This window comes from Ciconia boyciana, chromosome 6 (assembly GCF_034638445.1).
Source record: "Ciconia boyciana chromosome 6, ASM3463844v1, whole genome shotgun sequence".
Taxonomy (NCBI): domain Eukaryota; kingdom Metazoa; phylum Chordata; class Aves; order Ciconiiformes; family Ciconiidae; genus Ciconia; species Ciconia boyciana.
The window spans coordinates 22067293-22092028 of NC_132939.1; the positions used below are offsets into that span (position 1 = coordinate 22067293).

General features: G+C 40.2%; 1 protein-coding gene across 3 annotated transcripts; it reads left to right on the forward strand.

Moving 5' to 3' along the window:
* Positions 1-10681: 10681 nt before the first annotated feature.
* EHF (ETS homologous factor) lies at positions 10682-24324 on the forward strand. 3 transcript variants are annotated; one of them, XM_072864835.1, is made up of 8 exons: positions 10682-10781; positions 13294-13539; positions 14389-14448; positions 17419-17487; positions 17579-17647; positions 20662-20721; positions 23185-23380; positions 24225-24324. In XM_072864835.1, the coding sequence occupies exons 1-8, from the start codon at positions 10685-10687 to the stop codon at positions 24322-24324; spliced, it is 897 nt and encodes a 298-aa protein (XP_072720936.1). In that variant the 5' UTR covers positions 10682-10684. The 3 variants fall into 3 exon arrangements, with proteins under 3 accessions (XP_072720936.1, XP_072720937.1, XP_072720935.1); XM_072864836.1 differs by lacking the exon at positions 17579-17647 and adding an exon at positions 18179-18181; XM_072864834.1 differs by lacking the exon at positions 17579-17647 and having other exon boundaries at positions 10685-10781.
* Positions 24325-24736: the final 412 nt, after the last annotated feature.

The following is a 24736-nucleotide window of genomic DNA, read 5'->3' on the forward strand; positions in this document are numbered from 1 at the left end:
TGAGCCCTGCAGGCTTGATTTTCAGAAGAACTTAAAAGTAGCCCAGTTCACACCTGAGTACCTACTTCTCATGGACTTCTTTTTTTTAATTTTCTTTTTTTAATAGTAGATTAAGGGTTGGAGTGTGTATAGGTTCATATGGGAAAGCAAACCCTCCCAGTGTTTCAGGCTTTCTTTACATCTCTCAAGAAAGCTCCTTTACTGCTTACACTTAATTTGTTGCTTTTTCCTGCTAATTTTCGAACCACTGTGTCTCAGATGATTTTTCTTTATGTATTTTGTATGACACCTCTTCTGACTTAAGTCTTAGAACAGTGTGTTACTTTGACCTGTTGAGGTTTCAGTTGATGAAAGGGTATGGTATTGAGCTCTCCTCCAACACCAGGCTATTCTGTAGAAAAGGACTATTTATGAAGCGGGAGAGAGTTCACTTAAGAATCGAAAGAGTACATTTGTACAAAACCCAATGGGAAAAGCTCTATCGTCAAACCGGCCCAGGCTGTTGAGGCAGATGTCTGGCTTTGCTCTTTTGTTTATATTCCAACAAATCAAAGCTGACCTGTGTTGTTATCAGAGTAGAGCAGCAGGTGCAAAAAAATAACTCTGCTGCCAACTCAAACGAAAGGGTAAGACTAATACCCTCTGGGAGGTATTGAGAAGATAACAGAGCGCCATGCCAGCAACTGAATTAACGGCTCTATTTATGGTGGGCTTTACTTAATAACCTGCTCCTAGCACTGGCACATAAATACTCCATTGTGTTGTTTAAACCAACCACTGGAGAAATCAATGGAAACAGGATGGGCAGCTCTTGCTGTGCCAGGTGACAAGGAGCGACACCATGGAAAGGAGAGAGAAGGAAGCTGTTCTCAGCTTTTACAAAAGTGGGGAGACATTGTTTCCTGCAGCTTCTTGCCTTATCTATAGAAGGTGGCTGCAGAGCAAGGAAACTTAATTCCCCCCATTTTCTGGTTGCTTTTAATGAAGGCAGGGGACATAAATCAGCTCCCGTGTATACATCAGCTACTGTCCCAGTGTCATGTGGCTCCAGGAGGCTCAGGGCTTCCTCGAAGTCCTGGGTGTGTGGGGCAAGTGAGCCTGCTGCTACACCCAGGGGTGAAACAGACAACTTTTGTGAAGCCAGTGGAGTGGGATGCTAGGACAGTGGTCTTGCAATCTCTTATTCTTTACACAACAAATACAATATGAAGAAACTGCATGGATATAGCTGGGCTCTAAAGAAATGTTTACTAATCACACACAAACATGCAAGCCTGAATGACAGTCAAAGTAATGGTCTGACAGCAGGTTTCTGAAACAGGGTTAGTGAGCTCCATTGAACTATTTCAGTTATAGCTGCCCACTTGGGGACACTTCCCTTTGCAAACAGCTGCCTGCTTTGGGATCCTTGGTAGTCTAGACAGGAATACAGGGGGAGCAGGCATCCTGGCTGGACCTATCATGCAGGTGGGATTGGCGAGTCCCAGCTTGGCACTAGGGAACGCAGCTGACCCGGGCAGAGGAGTTAATAGACATATAAACCCTCCCTGTTGGCTGCACAGAATGATCCTTCCTACCTTGAGCTCTGCACTGCCTCTGCTATGTCTCCCCCTTGAAATATCCTTTTGCTATCATGCCAGCAAAAGAGTGTAGTCAGATTGTGGTTAGTCAGGCAGTGGGTTGTAATAGGGTATGAACTCTGCTATTGACTGGGTTAGTCCTCCAGCAAGCTACCTAGTTTAGGATAAAATGTTTACGCTCAACTTCCAGCTTCCCCGTCCTAGCTAATTTGTGCTGTGCGCCTCATGTATTTAATGAAGAAACACAATTAGTTTGTTGATTGAATGAATCAATTAATGTAAAAAATAGCAGTCCCAATGGGAAAATTTGCATGTTCCTCAAGACACTTTCCTGGTTTTGATCTCCGTCCCATGTTCCTTATTCTGTTCAGTTCTCACTCAGAAACCAGCCCCAAAGAGGAAACCTCCAGTTTCCAAGCAGATGCCCTTTATAAAAACAAAATATGTGAGACAGAGTTTACAAAAAGGAAAAGTGAAAAAATGTATCTTTTTATTTTGGAAATAAGCAAATTAGTGGTTGTTACTGTTGAAAACCAGACTAGTCCCATAACAAAAGAGAAGTGCTGGTGGTGACAGTGGTTAAAAAACTTCTCCATGAAATACTGGCTGCTGCAGCAGCGTATGTCAGTCTCTGTATCTGAGTGGCTGTTATGTCGGAAACACTTCAGCACCTAATGAGAGCCAAACATGAATACAAACACAATTATTATTGTTATTATTGTCATTATTCACTAATAACTGAACAGTAACACAAGCTATATTAGCAATATGGAAAGCAGTTCCCTCGATATGCTGTTAGTCTTTAATGCAGTGCAAAGAGAAGCTGTCATGGAAGGTAGAGGGAAGTGGTTGGGGAAGCAGAGCCAAGGGAAAAGGAGAAGGTGATAGAACACGATGGTAATATTTTGTTAGCTGATGAGGTTCTTGCCTGATTATAGACATGTGGCTTGTCAAGCTACAGGGGCATCTAGAGTGCTTTTTGGCCATTTGCATATTTAGTGTATTGTAAGCAAAAGAAAGAAAGGTGTTTAGCAAAAGGAGATTAGGAAGATGAGCTGGCTCCTGGTTAGAGGAAGGATGTACCAGAGAGATAGGAAGGACATGAAAGGAGGTGTGGAGTTGTTCCATGAGGTGTGGTATTAAGTGCTGAAAGAAGAATAAAGAGCAAAGGCAGTTTTTCCCATTAATGTGTTTTCCAAGTCTCTGTATCCCTGAGGCTAGACTGATGAATCTATGGCAAACGACTTCTAAATATTCAGGAAAAATGGCTGACCCAAATTATCATGAACTTGCTGAGGTGGTGCAGACAGTAATGAAAGGAGTGCCATATGCCAGTCAAAGCCACGTTTTGCAGCACCAACTCTGAAGTATAAAAAAAGAAAAAAGTCTGCTTTTTTGCCAGTTTTTAGCTAATATATCTACTTGTTCCAAACATTCTAAGGATATGTTAATGCAAAAATGACATGAACATTTATCACAAGACATAAAACCTTTTCTCGACTCGCTTTTGTTTTAGCTCTATGACTAGCAATTCCACTAATAATATACAGATCTGTGCACAGATCTGCAAGAGCAGAATGAGCTTTTTGACAGAAAAATAAATGATGATATTCTTTTTTTCATATTCAAAAACTAGTGGCATGGCAAGAAGAGGCACATCTAGCCTGTGATGTGGCAAGGAAGCATGGATCCCAAACACTGGATCCTTGTTAAGGGGCAGGTTCCGGTTCCCTGTTTCCTCTGCTAAGGTAACATAAATATAGGTAAAATTTGCAGAAGTACCAACCTTTGGCAGTTAGCACTGTCAGACACATCTATGCTTTGAGGACTCTCTGTTCACAGTTGGCCTTCTGTTTGCTTCTGATTTAGGAAAACAAATAAACAACCAAAACCTCTTTTAAAATTCTCCCTTTTATTTTCATTATACTAATGAGTACCTTGAAAATTGAAGTCAGTTCATATGAAGATTGTTGATTGTAAAAAAAAAGGGGTCAGAGAAAAAACAGCCTGTGATACTTTGCATAGCATCAAGTAAATTTTCTTTTTTTTTTTTTCATTCATAAAGTGAACTTTGTTCTCTCTCAAAAAGGAAACTGAACTATGGTTTTTGTCTTTAAATTACATCGTTAAAAGAGAGATAAGAACCAAACCCAAACCCTGGAGTGGAGTGATAGCTCAGATACAGATCTAGATCCTAACTTTTCTACCCAAGCTTCTCTTTAGTTAACATATATATGCAAGATTTAGAAGCATCCATACGAACATGTTAAAACAACCACCACATATCTCTTACAAAAGTTGCCTTGTAGTGCATCATGAAAATGAGATCTTTAGTAATAAAAGATTCCCATCAAGCCTTATTTGATTTTGTTTATCATGATCCTATCTGTAATGTAAGTAAATGTTAAATGCTCCTTTTCTATTCATCTTCCTTTCCTGGTCTTTCAGTTTACCTTCATGTATACATTTAATATACAATGTTCAAAGAATACAAAACAATAAACCCAACTCTTCCTTTCCAAAAGCCCACAACAGTAAATGATCAAGGTCTGAATGTATTCTCTGAAAGCTCACCAAGAGTCAGTTTTGCACATGCAAAGGTGGGTTTGTGCATATGAACCACAGCTGTACACACCAAAAATATAGAAGCATAGGAACATGAAGTTCAGAGAAGTGTGGAAGGGAAAAAGATTGGCCCCAAAGCCCCAAACCAGAATCCTGAATACAAAGAGTTTTGGAGATTATTTAGAAAATTCTCTTATAAAACTGATTTCTTGAACTTCACACTCACAATGTAATTCAGTAAAGACATTTTGTTACTGTGACCGAAAGGTACATATGATGGACTAAAAATGAAATGCATCAAACAGTATGTTATACAACAAATGTGTGGTCATAGTGCTTCTTCATATGACCATTCTTCAAAGCTTTCAAAAAGTTTGGAAACAAATTTTATGGGGTATATTTGCAATGATATTAGTGGTGAGTCGTGAGATTATAATCCGTCAGGCCAAGGTGCAGCAGCCAAGCTGCTTAGGCTGTCATCTGAATGGTACCTTGCAGGTCATAGCAAAGTGGTCCAAAACTGAGCTTTTTGTTGTGAAGTGGATCCCTGCCGGGAATCAACCTGCAGATGAGTTGTTTCTTTTGAGGCTTCTCTCTGCTTTTTAGGCACTAAAACAAAGGGATGGAAACAATGAAGTGTGTGATGGCTACATGTGGATCTACATGGCCAGAAGAGATCCTAACACACTGCAGAAAAGGTCATATCTGAAAGTGAGCTGTGGCAGGGATGATATCTTATCTGGGAATTCAGCACAGACACCAAGGATGAACCTGACACCTTCGCAAAATAGACAGATAGAGATCATGGTGCAATCTTAGGATCAGCCATAACTGTATGTATAGGCACACTGGCTCAGAATAAGACCCTGGAGCCCTGGTAGTAATATACATTAAATGAGAGGAAAAAAAACAAAACCCCAAATCAGAAGACCCAAAGCTCATGGTAACATGTAGACAGGCTCTCAACATTCATATATTCAGTTTGTGCCTGCCCTTACTGCTACTGGAGATGTAAAATAGGTAGTTGGAATGCAAAGCAGCTAATTGATCATATACATTACAAGTACAATGCATTTATATTTCTGAAGTAACCATATGTGTAAAGCAGGTCCACCTGCTCTTTGTTGTACATGTCCTTTGTTTCTGGTGTCTTGAAAACTTGGCCCACTTCATTGTCTTTTGATTTTTCAAGAAAAAGATTAAAATCGAGATTCTGTACCGCTGCAGCTGCAGTTATTACCCAGTATCACGTATTTCAGATTGCTGTTTAAGTGTTTGACTGTAATCCAAGGTGAAGTAATGATCTAAAATATTTAACATACTCTGTAGATACTTGTTCCATAAACTCCAAGCCCTGAAAAGCAGGGATTGTGTCTTCACTGTGTACATAACATACTTCAAAGAAAATAGGCCCAGGTGAAATCTACATTTGAAGTTCAGCCATGATGGTAAAAGGGGAAAAATGGGGAAGGATCCCATAGGTAAATAAGCCAAAAGAGATCCACCCTTTTGGACAGGCCAGGAGGAGCTGCACTGAGCTTGTCTCGGCTAGAAGTCACTCTTAGACTTTGCATAGCTTACGGGTGGAGTCATAGTTTAATAGTTTCAGTCAGTTTTGCCTTAGACATCTTTTTTTGTGTTTTGCATAGAGTACATCATAGCTTTACAAACTAGCAGGCTGTAGCCCCCCTTCCCCTATGGGCTCCACACCCCCTCATATTTGTAATTAATGAGTTCAGTTCACTGTTGTAACATAAGCAACCGTACAAACCAATGTCAGAACAATCACTTTGGTAGTAGTACTTTAGGATTCACTCATTTTCTCTGTACTGCTTTTTCACCTTTCATACCGTGTTCAGCATTTTCGTGTAATTTAATATGAGCTGTTTTTGAAAGATTCTGGTTCAAACAAAGGAGAAACTCATTATCTGGACATTAAGACTTATTGGGTTGAATGTGGAAATGAGGATCAGAGTACTTTATTTTCAGAGCACACCTGTAGTGCAATAAAATAATTTGCATAGAGTGCACTATACAGTGTTCAAGGTTCAAGGATTTGTAAATATATTTTTCTGCAATACTGGATTTGCTCCATGGGCAGGCCATGGCTCCTTGCTCTTCTTGCTCTTTCCACTACCACTGTTTACTCAGAGTGGTCAGGTGGTCAAGGAAGACAAGGAGAACAGAGCAAATGACCTCCTGTTACTGCCAAGTTGCTGGGTTGTGGCTTGGTCAAAGTTCCTCCTGACTCCAGTGAGAGCTTTCACTAAGACAGGCCTTCAGAGTTTGGTCTTTGAATACCACCTGACATATTGAATGTAGGCGAAAGAGCTTCTCAAAGGACTCTCTCTAGAAAGAATGTTGCTGAACACCAGTGCACAACTATATTTAACCTTGCTGATTGAGTAAGTGTTATTTGCTTCCTCTCAACTGTGCAATGTTCCTAGTAGTGTTATAAGATTATACTCCAGAGATGTCTCCTCTTCAGTGGAAAAGAATGGAAATGTGTGTACAGATACCTGCAATGCACACACAGAGAGGCATATGTGTGTATATATGTGTATATAAATACATGTGTGTATATATACACATAAGATATTTCATGTGTGCTTTCATTTATAATGTACCATGTCTTAGCAGAGAGACAGATCCCAAATATATTGTTATATTGTTTTCCAAAATCTCAGCTCAGCTAGAATCCCTTTTTAACGTGGTTTCTTGAGGAAATGAGGCTTTTGTGGTCTGGCTTTTGCATTTGGCCTGTAACAATCTTTGAATCCCATCACTAATTTTAATTAAATTTGATATGGAGTAGAAGTCTCAAAGATATGAAATTCTTACAGGCTTAATGAAAACTGGCTGCCAAGTACAGGAGGAAAATCTATTAATACCCCATCTGAAAGAAAGAGTGAAGCTTGAGCTCACTCCTTTGAGACAATGAGATATTATGAATACCCCAACCGTGGGAAAAACTTCAGTCAGCGCTCACATCTTACTAGACACTAGAGAATCCAACCACAAGATACACATTCTTGGGAAACCAGGATTCATTAGTTCCACCATTCACTTTGATACATGGCATAGGATTAAAAGAAAACTGAACATATTATGTGTCCTTCCCCTTGAGGCTTCCCACCTTTTAACCAGATTTGTCTGTACACAAGGGAGATTGGAGGATTTGACCCTAAACTAATGAAGAACACGCCCCTTCCAATATCCTGACTCAAAAACTTTCCAAGTATGGGATGAGACACTGCTATAAGCATAAATCTGCCATGAACTTGTATCAAAGAAGGGCAATGCAGAAAATCACAGTTTATTTTTCATAGGGAAAAATATTCTTGAGCATGATGCTGTACACTTCCAAGCAAAGGTGTGGAAGTTATGTTAGTGGGACTGTATACTCACCCTGAACAAAGTGCTAGAATGATTTCCAGGTAAGGAACACCCTTGCATTGAGATAAAGGAGATGACTTGACAATTTTCAAGTCACCAAAAAATCAGTACCTTGAATAATACACAGAACTATGGGAAAGTTTGGGTTAAAGCTAAATCCAGTCCTGTTCCTGTGATTAATATCATATTACAAATTCTTCCTCTCATGCACGATTGTTCCCACAGGTGATATTGGAAATTAATTAAGTTATTCTGGTTGAGTTAACTTAAATAGCTTTCAAAACCGGGATGTATTGATTGATTAATTTATAAAGCAAGTTCCATGCACATTATCTGGAAATACTATTAAAGTTGTTTAGGGATACTGTGGAGAGCAATTGTCTGCTAGACTGTGACAGGGAAGAAAATTTTAAAGGAAAATAACTGAAATCCCAATCTAGGGAAAAGGCTGTCATAGTGCTTCTTCTCAGATCTCTAACGTGCATTGGTTTTGGTTACTGCTGGGGTGGAAAAACTGTGCAAGACACACGATTTGTTTTCTTTAACTATCCATAGCTTCAGTTGCTGAATCAGTTGTCATAGGATCTTTTGGTTTGGAAATTCACCTGATTAGTTATGAAGAAGGAAAAATTAGAGTTTACCTGAACTGAATTTTCAGGGCAAAATTACACAGGAGCTTGAAAACAGAAATAATTTCAGTTCATATGCACACATTTTCCCAGGCGCATTTTTATTTGCACAAGTATCAGACATGAAAATTATGTAGAATTCCAGAAACTGCAGAAGTTGCAGAAGACAAAACCACATAACACAGTACTTGAAATTCTGAGATTGCTTCTGAAAATGTCACTTCAGATTAGTAAATTGAAATTCAATATTAAGTGCATACTGTAATTTTTTTAAAAATAAGTGAATTTACCAAACTAAGTTCCTAAGAGTGTTTTGCTAATCCTCAAGTTTTATAGTTTTCCCAGACTAGCTGGTATTGTACCTCACCTCTATTTGCTACTGTAATAAGGTCTTTATCATTAATACTTCATTCATTCATACCTAATTGTCTTAAATGATTAAAACCCAAGTTAAATAAATAACTTGATATATCATCAACCCGTACAATCTGAGAAGTATATGTATTGATTGTCAAATGTGCATTATTGCTTAAAAGTTCTTATATATCAAGTGTATGAGATAAATTTTATTCATTATATGCTGAACATCTTTATAATCAGTATAATAAATTTAAATGCTTCCTTACACTTTCTCCCTCACAATACTAAGTCACTTGGCTATAACATGGGACTAAAATAATGTCTTGTCTTCTAACTTGCATGAATTTACTGACTGATATGACAGTTTTTTATTTGGCCAGAATGGGACAACAGGTATCTCTCTTAATTGTTAATATTTTATACCCCCACATACCTGCTATGAGAAATAAAATTCTCCTTGCTGGTGGTCACTGAGTCACAGATTGGCTAGAATTAAGGGTGGAAAGCAACTGTTAAAACATCCATGGTTTGATTTTGCCATTTTGTATAGCTACAAAAAAGGGCCCTGAACTAGGTTATACTGTAAAGCACCATTCCCTGTGATAAACTTCCTAAGCCTTTGGCTTTTTAAGCAATTCTCAGTAACCTCTCTCTCTCCCTCTCTAAATATATATATATGGGGGGAGGGAAGAGAGAGAGACTTGTAACTTTTAAAAGTTACATAATTTATTTTAAATGACAGAGGAAAGTACCAACCCAGGTTATTTTCAGGCTGTTCTTTAAAACCAAGGCTGTGAGTTATTCTATTGACTCTTTTTCTTCTACGAAAAAGGTTGCCTGTATGATCTTGTAGGGGGCCAGGCTGCACTCTCAATGGAAGTTTTCTCATTGGCCTCAGTGGGTAAACAGTCAAGACCAGTGACTTTGGCATTCGCAAGTCCATTTTGTATTTCATCCTTTTTTTCATAAGTCTAGCTGCATGTACATGCCATCCTGATGTCTAAAGTTTCGTTTTTACAGAATTTGTGGCTTTCAATTTTGAATATTTTTGAACAACAGTTTGGGGTTTTTATGTGTATTTATGTAAGAATAACAATCTGAAGCTGTTACAATATTTAACAAGTTACTTTTCCAAACTCTTGAAGAATGTCAATGGTTATAATTTATATTTTTAGACTTTGCCACTTCAAACCACTGAAAGATAATGTAAAATATCAAGAATATCTGTAATTGGGGAATTTTGTATACCTTCACTGAAATGATTAAGCATGTGATACATATGTGACATTTTTGTAAAATATCATATAAGTAGTTTTTCTTTTTTAAAGTAGAAACAAAATAAAGGACAGTTTTACTCATGGTGCTAATGCTAAGATAAGTAGAAAGGAAAGTTTATGTTACTTAAAAGAGGGAATGCTGTCTTGGGGCGGTGTCACTCCAAAATGCTGTTTCTGTTACAACAATGGCTGCCTCATTTACAAGATCTTTGACCGTCTGATTTTTTGTCGTTTGAAATGTATGATCTGTGATATTTGTTACTGAGAAGTGTTATGGACACTGACGACACAAATCAGATAAGAAACTGGGTCAGCTGACAAGATATTCCCTGTAACTTTACCTCCCTGTAGCATTAACATGTGGGTCCTTCTGTGTGAGGAAGTTTCTGAACATGGGTGGTTGTCAACTGTACAGTTTAATTTGCAGTTATTGAAAAGTCTTTTCTCTCTCCTAAAAACAAGAAAAGAAAAAAAAGAAAAGCATATTTAAAACACATTTCTCTCTAAATTAGAAAAAAAAAGTTAAACTATTTAGTATTTCATTTCTCAAAGCTTGACAGTTTTCCTGTATTGCTCTGTCAGGAGCCTTGTCTTTTCATTCAGCTTAATTTCTGATTAGAGATTATTCATTTATGGATGGGCAGCTGTAGAAACTTGCTTCTTGCATATGCAAATCAATCATGGTAATGTTTATCATAAGAGGATTTTGTGGCAGTGGAAAAGGGGTTGTGGCAACACGTTCTTGATTTCAATTGTATCTTCTACAAATGGAATTGGCTTCCTCACTTCACCTTCAGTGGATTTTTTTTTTTTTTGACATTTACCTCTTGGACTAGACACCGCTCACTAAGCAAGCTGTTCGATTCACTTGCAGATCATGATTTTGGAAGGAGCTGGCAGAATGAGTATCAATTCCAGCAGCAACCTACTCCACCAGCAGCCTTCCTGGACAGATGGATATTCCACATGCAATGGTAGGAGGAATTCAATGGCTCTGAGCCATGATTTTTGGGGGGAGGCAGGGGGAAGGGGCTACTACACCTTTAAGCATGCACAAGCATTATTTTTCAGTAATACTAATTTAATGGAGTTTCACTTCTGGTAAGAAAAATTTCCATTTGTTACTTTATTTGTAAAAAGCTGAACTCGCAACATTAGGTTTCTGAAAGTGACCAGTTTATGGATCATTTCCTTAATGGTTCTTTTTCTTAAAATGAATTTAGTGGTGTGGAAAGTGCCAAAAGTTCCCTCTCCTCAGTTCAGAATTCTTTCTTTCTTACTTTTACCCCTCACACCTTCTCTGAACCAACATTACTCTTCAGTGCTAATCACCTCTCCGGCTTTCAGGGGAATAGTCTTTTTGCTCCTTTACTCTGTTTTCTTTTTCAGCTCAAATTACTAGATAGCTTTCTAATTGGACTGGCATTAGAGCACTAGATAGCTTGTGATCTGAGAACTTTTTTTTTTTTTTACTCTTTTCTGATTATATGGCTGTATATATAAAATGTGTTCTTATATGTACTCTCTGTCAGTACAAAAATATAGATATAGACATATATCTATATATATAGTATTTGATATAATTTTAAAATTCTTTTCATAACTCAGTTGATGGGTAAACCTTAAAATCTAAGCTGACAAACACATACTGCAGGTGTCCTTCTAATCCAAATAATGCTGCAACAAAACTTACAATGGAAGTTCCCACTCAGTGAAATTCTTGTTCTTCTTTATGTGTAATTTCTAAACACACAGGAATACATAAGCGTGCACTTAATAAATGTGCCAACCTGTCTGTAACAGATTCATGGGGAAAAAGTCCTGGTTGAGTTTCTTTGCACAGGATTTCATGAAGGGAAACAGTGGGGTGTATTTTCATGTTTCCAGTGTGGAACTCCTCAGGATTCACTTACGTTTTGGAGGCACCAGCCGCTACAATCATTCACCACTTCACTTCCTTTTACCCAGCTACTCTTTCGTCTCACTAAAGGCTCTCCATTTACATTAAGAATCTAGTGGCCTCTGATATTCCTTTACCTTCTGAAGTGATGGGAAGACATATCAACCTCCTTTTCAGGGAGCTCCTCAATACCTGACAGCTCCATCAAACCTTCATTTTCTGACATACCACACTCTTAATCATTTCCACACTCATTCCCCAAATCCTTCAACAGGAGGATGAGAAACAGTCCTGCAAACTCCCTAAGTTACTGACAAAGACCTTGTTGACTGATATTGATAAAGAAACCTAAGTAATTGTGGGGCTTTTTTGTGTTTACCTGGAAGCTAGCATTGTGCACTGTATCTCATCCAAAGAGACCTGAGGTCTAGTGGGACCTCAGGGGAGGTGATTTCCTAAACTTTGACAACTCTATTGCTTGTTGTCCTCTAGCAATATCCACTGTTGTCAGTATTTCTCACAGCTGTGTAGGTAATCTTTTTCTTGAGGAGACTGAGAACGGGCTGGTGCCACATCCTAGAGTGGGGCTACTGTAGAGCTAGGCCATGGCAGTCTTTCCTCCTCCTGTAATTCAACCGCCTCTGCAATCTCTCATCCTTAAACTCTTCATGCACCTGTGAGCATTTTATCTCGCCACCATCTCTGCCTGGCATACTCCATTGTCCTCCTTTCCCAAGGAATAAATTGCACTGCACTCCTTTTTCCAGCCCTTCTGTGAGGGCAGACCAAAGCAGTCCTACCTTTACTCTTATCTTATATATAATTATCCTATCCGCACATGCAATTTCTTTCATTTGAACATGTAAATTATTGTCATGTAATGACATACAACTGAGAGCAGTTTAAAAGATTGCCAAGAAAAGATTCAGACATCCTAACAAGAAAATTAGGCAGCTTCCGTAACTAAAAATGAGTTTTACTATTGCATTCAGAAATCACCTTACCTGACCACAGAAATAACGTGCATTCATCAGAACACGAGCTCCATCAGGAAACTGTGGGCCATACTGATAGGCTTTTACTGTGGAGCAATATGAGAATGCCTTGGCTTTTATTGTTCTTTGACTGAATCACACAATTCATATTCAGTCCTTATTAAGGCCTTATTCAAAGAAAATTTCCATGTCACATTATGAGAGTTTTGCAACGCTTTTCCATCATTTTCTGTTGCACTAGAATTATTTTCCCACACAAGGATCAACATATCTTTTCAACAGTAATTCTGTAAGGTATCTTCCATTAAAGAGTTTTTGTGTATTTAGCCAACATTAATAAGTTAATTCCTACGTACTCAGTCTGCGAAGAGAGGTGTAATGTAATAATTCCCAATTTTTAATTGGAAAACTGAGGCAAAAAAACCCAACAACACCTTCTCTAGAAATAGCTACTGAGCTAGTGTTAAGGACTGAGAAAATAATCTAGACCTGTGGACTTCCAGGGCATGCAATTTAGCTATAGACCTTTCTTCTTGTCAACATAATCCCATGGTGCTAACAGAGAGAGTAAATACCTATTTTCTTTTCCAGTGTCCAGCAGCTTCTATGGAACTCAGTGGCATGAAATACACCCGCAGTACTGGACTAAGTTTCAAGTCTGGGAGTGGCTGCAGCATCTCCTTGATACCAACCAACTGGATGCGAACTGCATACCCTTCCAGGAGTTTGATATTAACGGGGAACATCTGTGCAGTATGAGCCTGCAGGAATTCACTCAGGCAGCTGGGACAGCAGGGCAACTGCTTTACAGCAACCTTCAGCACCTAAAATGGAATGGTAAATAGATATTAGGCAGAGATGCACATACAGTGGTCTGAATTCTGGGAACTTCAGAAGTCACTTACGTTCCCCAGAGACCTACCTGGCAGATCTCATTTGCTATGTCTGCTATACTGATTATACCTCATTCACTGTATTGCTAAATTGCTTAGATATGACATAAGGCAGAATTTTGAAGGATCAGGGGAAAGGGTATGTTTCCTGCTCCAAAATTAGGCCTCTGGCTCAGCTGTAGCAGTTGCTGCTTGGAGCTAATACCTTTGATTCTTCTGCGCTTGTTGTCATACGTCCTATCTGCCTGTCGTGGTTTAAACCCAGTCAGCAACTAAGCACCACACAGCTGCTTGTTCACCCGGTGGGATGGGGGAGAGAATTGGAAAAAAAGTAAAAACCCATGGATTGAGACAGATAAAGACAGTTTAATAGGACAGCAGAGGAAGAGAAAATAATAATAATAATGATAAAAGACTACACAAAACAAGTCATGCCCAATGCAATTGCTCACCACCCACTGACTGATGCCCATCCCATCCCTGAGCAGTGATTGCTGCTCCCCAGCCAACTCCTCTCATTTTATATACTGACCATGATGTCATATGGTATGGAATATCCCTTTGGCCACTTTGGGTCAGCTGTCCTGGCTGTGTCCCCTCCCAGCTTCTTGTGCACCTGGGAAGCTGAAAAGTCCTTCACTAGTATAAGCACTACTTAGCAACAACTAAAGCATCAGCATGTTATCACATTATTCTCATACTAAATCCAAAACACAGCACCATACCAGCTACTAGGAAGAAAATTAACTCTATCCCAGCCAAAAGCAGGACACTGCCATATGCTTTCTTGCAGGTCAGTGTGGAAGTGACATGTACCAATCTCCTAACGTCATTGTGAAGACAGAGCAAACAGGTGAGTAACAGTTGGGTAACTTGTCTTTTGGTGGTGATGAAAAGGGGAAACTGGCCATTCCAAGACAGAGAGATCAAAATGGCATTAAATAAAATGGAAAGGGTATCATGCAGAATTAAAAAAGTAACACAAATATCAGTCAATGTCTACTTTTTGAAGTTTTGGGTAGTACCACCGTATCTTAGTTTGCATGTGGCCACTTTTCCTGGAGACCTCTGCAGTATCGGCAGTCTATATTGATGTTCAGAGTTGGAACAGTTTGCAGTCCTCAGTGAGTGCAGCTTTGTAGAGGACTTCATTCTGTGCTTCATTCAGCAGATTTCAAAACAACTATTTTCACAGTATTCTCATTTTTAAAAAAAGAGAGGAAAAATATTTTGTCGTGAAGTGCTGTTAATGTTTGAAGCATGAAGAAATTGCCAAACAAAACAACTTTGAGAGAAAAAAATGTTACATTGCAATTTCTTCACGTTTCAAAAAAACTGAAATTCAGGTAGTATTTTGGTTTGACCAAATCTGCATTTTTCCTATGGCAGTCTTTTCTTCCAGTGTATTCATAGCTAGATCCCTTTCCTCCCAGCACTTCGTTTCACCAAGAAAAGAACTTTAGCTCAGTTCAATCCTCCTCTTATTGGCACGATTATTTTCCTGGATCCTTTGGCAGAGCACCTCTGTCCATATCCAAACACTCTCTATCCCACTAGTCCCAGCCTCTTTGTATGTGGGCGTGTCCATGAGCCACATTTTAATATCTCCTGGCAGAACAAATACAGATTCGTAGCATGCAATGTCTCCGACAAATACTGCCAGCCTGTTTATTCAGGTAACCTGGAGGAGCCCAGCCCCTCCAGCCAGGGACACTATTCACCTTCTCCTTGCAGCAGGCAAGCATTACAATCTGCAATGCACTCCTTGCCTGTGCCCACGTAGTGCGGGTGCTGTGCATGCAGCAGCCTCAGTGCTTGCCATTTAGGAAATTACAGTAATCCTTTACATCCTAATTTATGAGATCTTGGTATAATATTAGTTCCTCCTCCCACTAGAGATACACAGTGCAGTGCAAAGTATGTCAGCTGCACATCCTGGAAAGGTCAAAGCCCAAGACTTACTGATGGTTCTCCTAGCTGTGCTGAATCAGTAGTGGCGTGTTGGGGCTCTGGTGATGACGACCATGGGCAGTGGGAGTGGATTTAGTTTCTGCATAGGGAGGAGCAGGCGGTATGGATTGGGGCTGCTGGGGAAGGGACTCCTTGTGAGCCAGCAAGGACAGGGCTGGTGGTTTAGAGGGGAAGCCTGCCTCATCCTAGTAGACTGTCACAGTTGTAAAGACATGGGTACTGAAAAAGACCAAAATGGGGAGACAAGCTCTCTCCCCATGTTCTGGCTATGTAAGGCCTGTTTTCAGAGGCAACATTAGGCAGATCAGGTGTCCAAGCAAGAAAAGGGTGTGTGCTATTATAGGAACACAAGCTCTGGGTGCCCAAACATGCAGCTATTACTTAGCATGCCTCCTAAATTCCTGTGTCATAAGTGGTAACTCAGCCAAACATGGTGATTTAGCTATAACTCATTTTTTGTTTTTTGATTTCATTTATACGAACATGAAAAAAAATTAAGAAAAACCTAAATTTGAACCTTACATCTCATCCTTTCTGACTTGGATTCAAAAGAAAAAGAGATTTTTAAGGCTTCTGACCTCAAAAATGCACTGTGAAGAGAGTAATTTCCTGATCAATGTACAGGTCATAAAGACCATACTTCCGTTCTGCTTATATTGGTCCATCTGACCAGAAGGTCACTAAAAATTATTCCTCTTTAATCGTGAAGGTGGTTTTTAGGTTAAGGATGGGGACTTGACATGCCTGGAATAAAATGGCCCTTCATCTATGTCATGGTTTAGCCCCAGCCAGCAACTAAGCACCACGCAGCCGCTCGCTCACTCCCCCCTGGTGGGATGGGGGAGAGAATCAGAAGAGCAAAAGTGAGAAAACTCATGGGTTGAGATAAAGACAGTTTAATAGGGAAAGCAAAAGCCGCGCACGCAAGCAAAGCAAAACAAGGAATTCATTCACTACTTCCCATTGCCAGGCAGGTGTTCAGCCATCTCCAGGAAAGCAGGGCTCCATCACGCGTAATGGTTACTTGGGAAGACAAACGCCATCACTCCAAATGTCCCCCCCTTCCTTCTTCTTCCCCAGCTTTATATACTGAGCATGACATCATGTGGTATGGAATAGCCCTTTGGTCAGTTTGGATCAACTCTCCTGGCTGTGTCCCCTCCCAGCTTCTTCTGCACCTGGCAGAGCACGGGAAGCTGAAAAGTCCTTGACTAGTGCAGCAACAACTAAAACATCTCTGTATTATCAACCCTGTTTTCAGCACAAATCCAAAACATAGCCCCATACCAGCCACTATAAAGAAAATTAACTCTATCTCAGCCGAAACCAGGACAATCTAGGATTAGGCTTTGATGTGTCTCATGATGTGTTTACACATGAAGCTCTGTTTCAGAGGGGACTTTCGAGTTCTACCATTATAGAAATAAATATTCATTATAAGCATTGTTCTGCCTTACTAGATATTTGAGAACACTTTCATCTCCAAGGCACCAAAGCACTGTCATAGTCACTAGGGGCTGAGAATTCAGGACCGGATTGGGTAGAATTAGAGTTGATCTGGCACAGGAAACCTCCTTCAAGGACAGGCATAAACGATATATTAGCTAGGAAAAGGAAGAGCCTACTACATTATTTCTAAAAGTCAGTGCTTTGTGTAAGTACATTTGCCTGAGTATGCAAAACCCCATCCATAATTTGAGTGAAAGGAAATAATTTCGTGCATAGCCCCTTCACTTCTTGGTTCCCTTCACAGCTCTTTTTTTTGCACATTTCTTATTCCCTCAGTATTTACCTGTGTGCTAAAAAATGTTCTTTTAGTGATCTGATTTTCCTTTTGGTCCTTCACCTTCAGATCCGTCGTTAATGGTGTCCTGGAAAGAAGAGAATTACCTGTATGACAGTGGCTATGGTAGCACAGTAGGTAACTAACATCACAATACTTCATGCATTTCTGAGATGGTTTTAGTGTTTTCTGAGGCTATTACTTTACATGTCTTCTTTTAAATTCCCAGAGCTATTGGACAGTAAATCATTCTGTCGTGCTCACATTTCCATGACGACACCTAGTCACCAGCCTCCTGGTAAGGAACTTGTAATTATGTTGTTAGTTGTTTGTCGCTTGTCCCAGAGCTACCGACATATAATAGTCTCTGTGGTCTTCTGTTGTAGGATTGAATCTGAGCCTCGAGTAATTTTAAACCAAGCAATACTGATTCTGACAGCTCTTTTAGCTATGATCATTACAATAGCTTGCTTTATAGAAATGCTTCTCTTTTCTCTCTGTCAAGACAAAGAAGATCAAATAATCTGCAATCTCCACATATCTTTTAAAGTGACTGAGTCAAAGGGGAAGATGTTAGTGTCAGAGAGACGAGATGTTCCAGCTCCACCATACTTTTCTGTGGTGTAGGTGGGTATGGGCAAACGAATGCCGTGTTCCTCCCCAGAAGTGGCTGCGTTTCCCTAGTGAGGCAGTGGTTCATGCTGAGTAGGTTACTAGGTTTGGGGCTGGGTTTGGGGTTGGCCTGGGGGAGCGGTAGGGCAGGCACCAAGCCCTCTACTAAACTGCACCAGCAGAAGGGCTTCCTAGTGGAGTCCACCTCAGCTGACAGCAGGTCAGGCACTGCACACCTCTTCACCCCTCCACAAGTGCTTCCATGAAGCAGATACAATCTGCCTGCTAAAGGGCAGGAGAAAGAGCAAACCTGTTTGCCATAGTGCCTGGTGAAAGTGCAGTCTGGGCACATGTGTTGGGGTGCTCTGTGGGCCATGTCCTGGGGACAGGCACCAGGGGCGGAGGTGAGAGAGCGAGGCAGTGGGAAAAGAGGAGAGCAGAGATGACAGGGGAGTGAGAAAGGGGGGAAGGAAAGGCAGGTCCTTCTTAGGAGGCTGTTAAGCAAACAGACCTGAGGGAGAAAGCAGTGGAAGTCATAGGAGAATGAGAAAGGAAAGTACACTGCTGTAGATGCAGCCTCGCAGGCACTATCTCTGCGCTGGGGTGAACCCTGTGCCTCTGCACGCAGGCAGCAGTCACAGCCTCTGTGCCTGCCCATTTGCTGCATCCCCCGGCCTCCCAGCACAGCTGGACTAATTTTAAACTAATGCGCTCAGCAATAAATTAAAAAAAAAAGAGAGAAAACCTGACCAGGAGAAGAAAACCACCAAACCTTAAAAAAACCCCAACCAAACAGTCTGCTTTCTCCGCCGCCTCCACCCATTCTCACAAGATGACTACCAGGATTTCGGAGCTCTCTGACAGGACTGGGGACCTGTCAAGATCCTGGCACGGTGTGTTTACCCGCTGACTGCTTAAGCCTAGAGCTAGGGTGGCAAGCCAAGGACACAGCCTCCTCTAAAAACTAAATTTGTATATCCCGTAAAAAAAATGGCTCATTCCTGAATCATATGCAAATACTGTGCAACCTTTTGTCAAAAGTTTTGCAAGACGGCTTTGTTGAAACTGCATCATAACTCTTTTCATCTGTCAGGCCCCAGCCTCCTAACATGGCATGTTTGAAACCAGTCTCCATGTAGGAGCGGAGGCAGAGCAGGAGGCTATTTACACAGCTGAAATCCTGAATAAATCACCAGTTAGGCAGAAGACAACTGAACTTCCAAGAATAAATCTCCAGCTAAGTGGAGCATAACAAACATTTGCAAGTGAATTGTGCGATTTTAAAATGAGAAGGATTTATAGAAGAGGGCAAATAAAGGTCTGGGTCCAGCTGTTCTCACCTGGAGTTCCCGCAGACTTTTAATAACATCAGGGGAATCATAATTTGAGGAAAGGCAGTGAAACAAGCCTCATTTTACTTTTTTCCCCAAGCTGAGTGAGGTTCAGGCTAGCTCCTGCTCTTTGAGAGTGGGAAGGAAAAATGACTCAGAGTGCATTTGCTGCTTGGGAGTCAAGGACAATAATTATGTCAGGCTCAGAATAGTGGAGGTTAGGCTTACCCTCACTGACCTGTTCAGTTTATGTTTCCAGTTATGTATGAATAAAGCAAGTGTGTGAATAGCTTTGCATCTACTTTTTCACATGCAGTTATGTTGCTTGTGCAAATCTGACAAGTTTCTATGCAAATTAATATTTCCTGTGAGTCATTTTCCCATGCAAAGGCCCAGTTTCCATGAAAAGTATTATAATCGTGCATTCATAGAAGCTGGGAAAACATGCGTGGGACCTTAAGCTTTGCTTTATGGAATTCAGGCATGAAGTATGCTGAAAAGCAAACATAGAAGGGGCTCCCTCTCAGGACTATTCCCACAGATTTTGCGAGACTTAGAGTGATCAGATTAAAGCTATTCATTAATGACAAGAGCAGAGGCAGGCTGTGGTGTTTTGAGGGTGGGAAGGTTGAATGTGCAGACTGCGAGGTAGTCAGACTGCAGTCATGAGCAAGTGGAACTTTTCTTTTTCTTCATTTCTGAAGAAATGCTTGTGCCAGAAACCCTATTCCTCTTCTGGCTGGCTGCAGGTGATAAAGTACCATCGATGAGAAATGGCTTGTTTCTATGGCTCTGGGCCACGGAACAATATATGCATATCCAGCTGCCAAAAACTCTTACCAGCACAGCCCAGTTCCCCAACCCTGCCCTCCCCCCAGACAACGCTTTGCCAGTTCATTATGTTATAGTCAGGTAGGTGTTCTGTGCGTTAGTACCAGTGCATACATTTCACATTAGATCATCTCATCAGAAACAAATAAGCCCCCAAAGATACATGCTTCTGCAAAGACTAAGACATAATGGGACAATTCAGGATTCCTTTTGTAGACGTGATCGTCTTACTTTTCTCTCTCTCACACATAACTTGAGGAGAGGTATTTGTTAATCAAATTTAGGTTTCAAAAGCCAAATGTTTACCTCTCCATTCATTCTTTGTTTGTTAATTGTCTCTTTGTGAAGTGTGCTGATTAACATATAGTACAGAAAACAAAACTCTGCCCCTTCCTCCTCACTTAGATTACTTTCTGAAAACTGATTATCTTTAAAAGAGATATTCATTCTTTTTTGTGGTTTTATTTCTTTCAACCTGCTAGTCAATAGAAAGCCTTTAATCAGATTTACAAATAGGCTTCATTTTCCTTCTCTGCAGATTCTTCAGATGTGAAAAAATCGCAAGATCATACCCCGAAGTCCCACACCAAGAAGCACAGTAAGTTGACATCCATGCTTATAATGGTTGGTTGATTGAAGGAAAAGAAACACATTAAAAGCAAATCCCCTTTGGGAGGGAAAAGGAAGCATTTTGAAAACAAAACTGGTTAGATCATTATTGTGATTGAATCCTCCAAGGATATGACTGTTTCTAGTACTGTTTGCTTACGTTATTTTTGACTCAGTATTGTCATACTTTTCAAATTGTTTTTATTAGTGAGGGCTTATGGGAAAGCAACCAGAAACCAGTTGCCTCTGCCCTATGTTGGGATGTGCTGGTGGACTGGAGTAAAGGAATAATGGAGACCCAAGATTAAATCAGAAAGGCCATGCTTGTGTCCGTGCCTGCTGGGTGCAGCATGCACCAGAGACAGTGCTCAGCATCTGCTTGCACAACGTCTCACGCATGGCATCATGATCAAGCACCTGCCCCTCAATCGTGTCACCATCTTCTCCTCTGATGTGACAGTCTTTCCACTCCCCTCATCTGCTTTTTCTGCTAGTTTTGATTCAAACTGACTCTGAAGACACGTTTCCATAATTGTGATTTCTGGACGTAGTACCATTAATGTACTTTACTGAGATTTTTATGCTGAAAATATCTTGTGTATGTCTTCTGCATCCTGCGTCATTCCCTATTTACAGTAGAAAACCTTAATATTGGTCCTTCAGTGCATTTTGTAGTATTTGATTTCATCCTGTTTCAATATGGTCTCCAGACTACCTGTCTCTTCCTGACTCCTCTTCTTACCCTGCTCTGTGACTTTGCCCAACCAGAACTCCTGAACTTTTTATCTGCACGCAGATATTTTGTTTCTTTTTTTGTGTGTATATCAAGGTTGCTAATGAAAGGATTCGATAGGACTGGTCTGAAGACAGACCTGTGAAGAACTGAGGTCACTTGGTTCGTTCAGCTTAGAGAAGAGAAGGCTGAGGGGTGACCTCATCACAACCTACAACTTCCTCAAGGAGGGCAGTGGAGGGGGAGGTGCTGATCTCCTCTCTTTGGTGACCAGTGAGAGGACATGAGGAAATGGAATGAAGCTGCATCAGGGGAAGTTCAGATTGGGCATTAGGAAAAGGTTCTTCACTGAGAGGGTGGTCACTGGAACAGGCTCCCCAGGGAAGTAGAGCACCAAGCCTGTCAGAGTTCAAGGAGCATCTGGATGAAGTGCTTAGTCATATGGTTTAGTTTTAGGTAGTCCTGTGAGGATCAGGGAGTTGGACTTGATGATCCTTATGGGTGCCTTCTAACTTGAGATATTCTATGATTTTAAGAACTCAGTCACAGCCTTGGCATATAGAAAAGGTCACCTTGCCATGCTGGGCTAATCCCCTACATTTCCATTTTCTTCAGTACTGCTCTGTATCATGATCTATTGAGTATGTTACTGATAGACTAGATCCAGATAGACTAGGTCCACCACATTTTGTTGGTTCTAGAAAACAATTATAATAACAAAGAAAAATATTGGATTAGTTGACTGAAATCTACTTCTACTCATGTTGCACTGTATACCATTTTCTATTTACCTTCACATCTTTGACTAGCTTGTTTCCTTAATTTTGTCTAAACCCTTGCATGCTTTTGAAGTCAGACCAAAGGACTGCTGTCTTTTTGGCTCACCTTGTCACTGTGTTTGCTATTCATTCATAAACTACTACATCTGACTTATTGGATTTATTTAATCTTTTTTTCTTTTTGACCTGGGCTTTCTCATGCCATCTCTACAGTAACCGCAGGACGGATTTGTTCTTAAACTGAGAGGTCTACCTGTTGAACGTAGAGATGTGTTTTTGCGTTTTCTGATATCATGGTCAAACTTTTGTATACCTTTTTCACATACAGTTTTGGCTAGCCAGTTTTGTCACTATCCCTCTATCCACTCTACCCCTTCTTACTTCTTTAAGTTTACCTAAGAGACCTGGGACCAAATACTCATTGATACAGAATGGCATTTCACCTCCTTTGCCTTCCTTCTGTCTTTTAAATGCATGGAGATTCAGTGCCTGCTTTACAATTACCCTGGCTGTTCCACGTACCGCACAATAATGTCAGGTTACACACCATGCTGTAGAAGAATATCAGGAAAAATGGGCAAATGAGATGAGGGGAAGGCTTAAACATGTTATCTTCAGGGCAGAAACAGTGCCAAAGGCAGAAGGAAGCAGTGGGTGGTTTGGACTCTGCTTCCCCTGGTTGCTGGGGTACCTGCCTACCATCGAGCACAGACTGCCGAAGGCTGACACTCACCTCCAGCCTCAGTGTAAAGGCTGTAAGCATTTTTTTTGCCTGTATATCTCTCAGGTGGGGGTCCTGTGCTCCAGGAGCTGTGGCCTATCCCTACCAAGTGGTCACCATCTGTAGATGACACACTGTAAGAACATGACATAAAAATGGCAAGCATAGCCTGGAGACCTCTTTAGACACTCCTTCCTCCTGCCCCCTTTCCTCTTTCAGACCCTCGAGGAACTCATCTTTGGGAATTTATTCGAGATATTCTTCTCAATCCTGAGAAGAACCCAGGATTAATCAAGTGGGAAGACCGGTCAGAAGGTGTCTTCAGATTTTTAAAATCCGAAGCTGTGGCTCAGCTCTGGGGAAAGAAGAAAAACAACAGCAGCATGACTTATGAGAAACTCAGCCGGGCTATGAGGTGAGCTGAGAAGTTGCTGCAGAAGACTGGAGCATGTAAAGAGACCATCTGAATGGAGAATCTGCTTGACTTTTAAAAATGAATTGTCAGCAGCACCAGTTGCTTTCTTTGACAGCTGAGTCTCTCCCACTAATTTTGAGATTGTAATATTATCTTCTTTGTCTTTTCTTTCCCTTCCTGTTTCTGTATACTATAATATCTATATCACATACATTTGAGTTATATATGTAATATACATTCTGTTGCTGTCCACCCAAACAACCAATGTAGGAAAGAAACATGTTTGTAGCAAGCTGAAAGTTCACGTGCTTACTGAAGGGAAGGCTTAAAATGCCCAGTAATGGCCAGAGCCCTTGTTATTTCCAGCAATGTTCGGAAACTAGACATACCCCCCACCTATTATCTTAAAATAGGTTTACATATTCTATGTGAGGATTTTCTTTGCTCTTTGCTTTACCATTTTGAGCATTTTTCCATAATCTATGGAAATTCAAAATGTGTTTTTAAATGGAAGCTGAGATTCTTTCCTGGTCTGATTTCAGATCCTGGCTTATCTGGAAAAAACCCCATGGAATCTCATAAGAGTGTATGATAAATATGGCAATATGCTATGACCTGAAAAAAGGTGAAATTCAAACTCAGAAGATAATTAATATAAAGTAAAAAGAATACATCAATTTTTTTCTTCTCTGTTTTTCAGTTATAATGATCTTAGGTATTATATATACATAAATAGAAAATAAAGACTTTTCAGCTAGCTGAGGGATTACCTAGTTGGCAGTGGCCTTTTAGGACCATAGGTGAATTTAGTCTTAAATATTTTTCTATGTTTTTATTTTAACAGATACTATTATAAAAGAGAAATCCTGGAGCGTGTGGATGGTCGGAGATTAGTATATAAATTTGGAAAGAATGCCCGTGGCTGGAGAGAAAATGAGAATTAAATATGTCAAGAAATAACATTTAAAATACCTGGATGTAAATATTCAAAGACTATTTTCTTATATTTATGTACCAAACTGGGGTGAAAAAACAATTCTACTTCTGTCGGGAAGAAGGAACATTATCATTATTTGTGTTAAAATTATTTTATTTGAAGTATGTCCTGTATGGGGAAAAAATGTACACAGTTTTCTGTGATATAAGATAACATTATAGAATTATGATTATTTTTCCCTTCTTGTGAAGTTTTTCTCTTTTTTTTTTAAATCATACAGGCATAATGTGATTTATGAGTCATATAAAGAAAGGGAAAGAGCAAAATACTAGGGCATTTAGGGAGTATGATAATCCACTTTGGAAGGCAACTATAAGTGGAGGAAACAGTAAAGCATCTCTGAGCCAAGTAGTCTTCTT

Bases quoted from the DNA above. Each gene is read 5' to 3' on its own strand.
- EHF (XM_072864835.1), top strand. From the start codon at position 10,685: ATGATTTTGGAAGGAGCTGGCAGAATGAGTATCAATTCCAGCAGCAAC. The intron at 13,540-14,388 runs GTAAATAGATAT...GCTTTCTTGCAG, and splicing joins TCAGCACCTAAAATGGAATG to GTCAGTGTGGAAGTGACATG. The intron at 23,381-24,224 runs GTGAGCTGAGAA...TTATTTTAACAG, and splicing joins AAACTCAGCCGGGCTATGAG to ATACTATTATAAAAGAGAAA.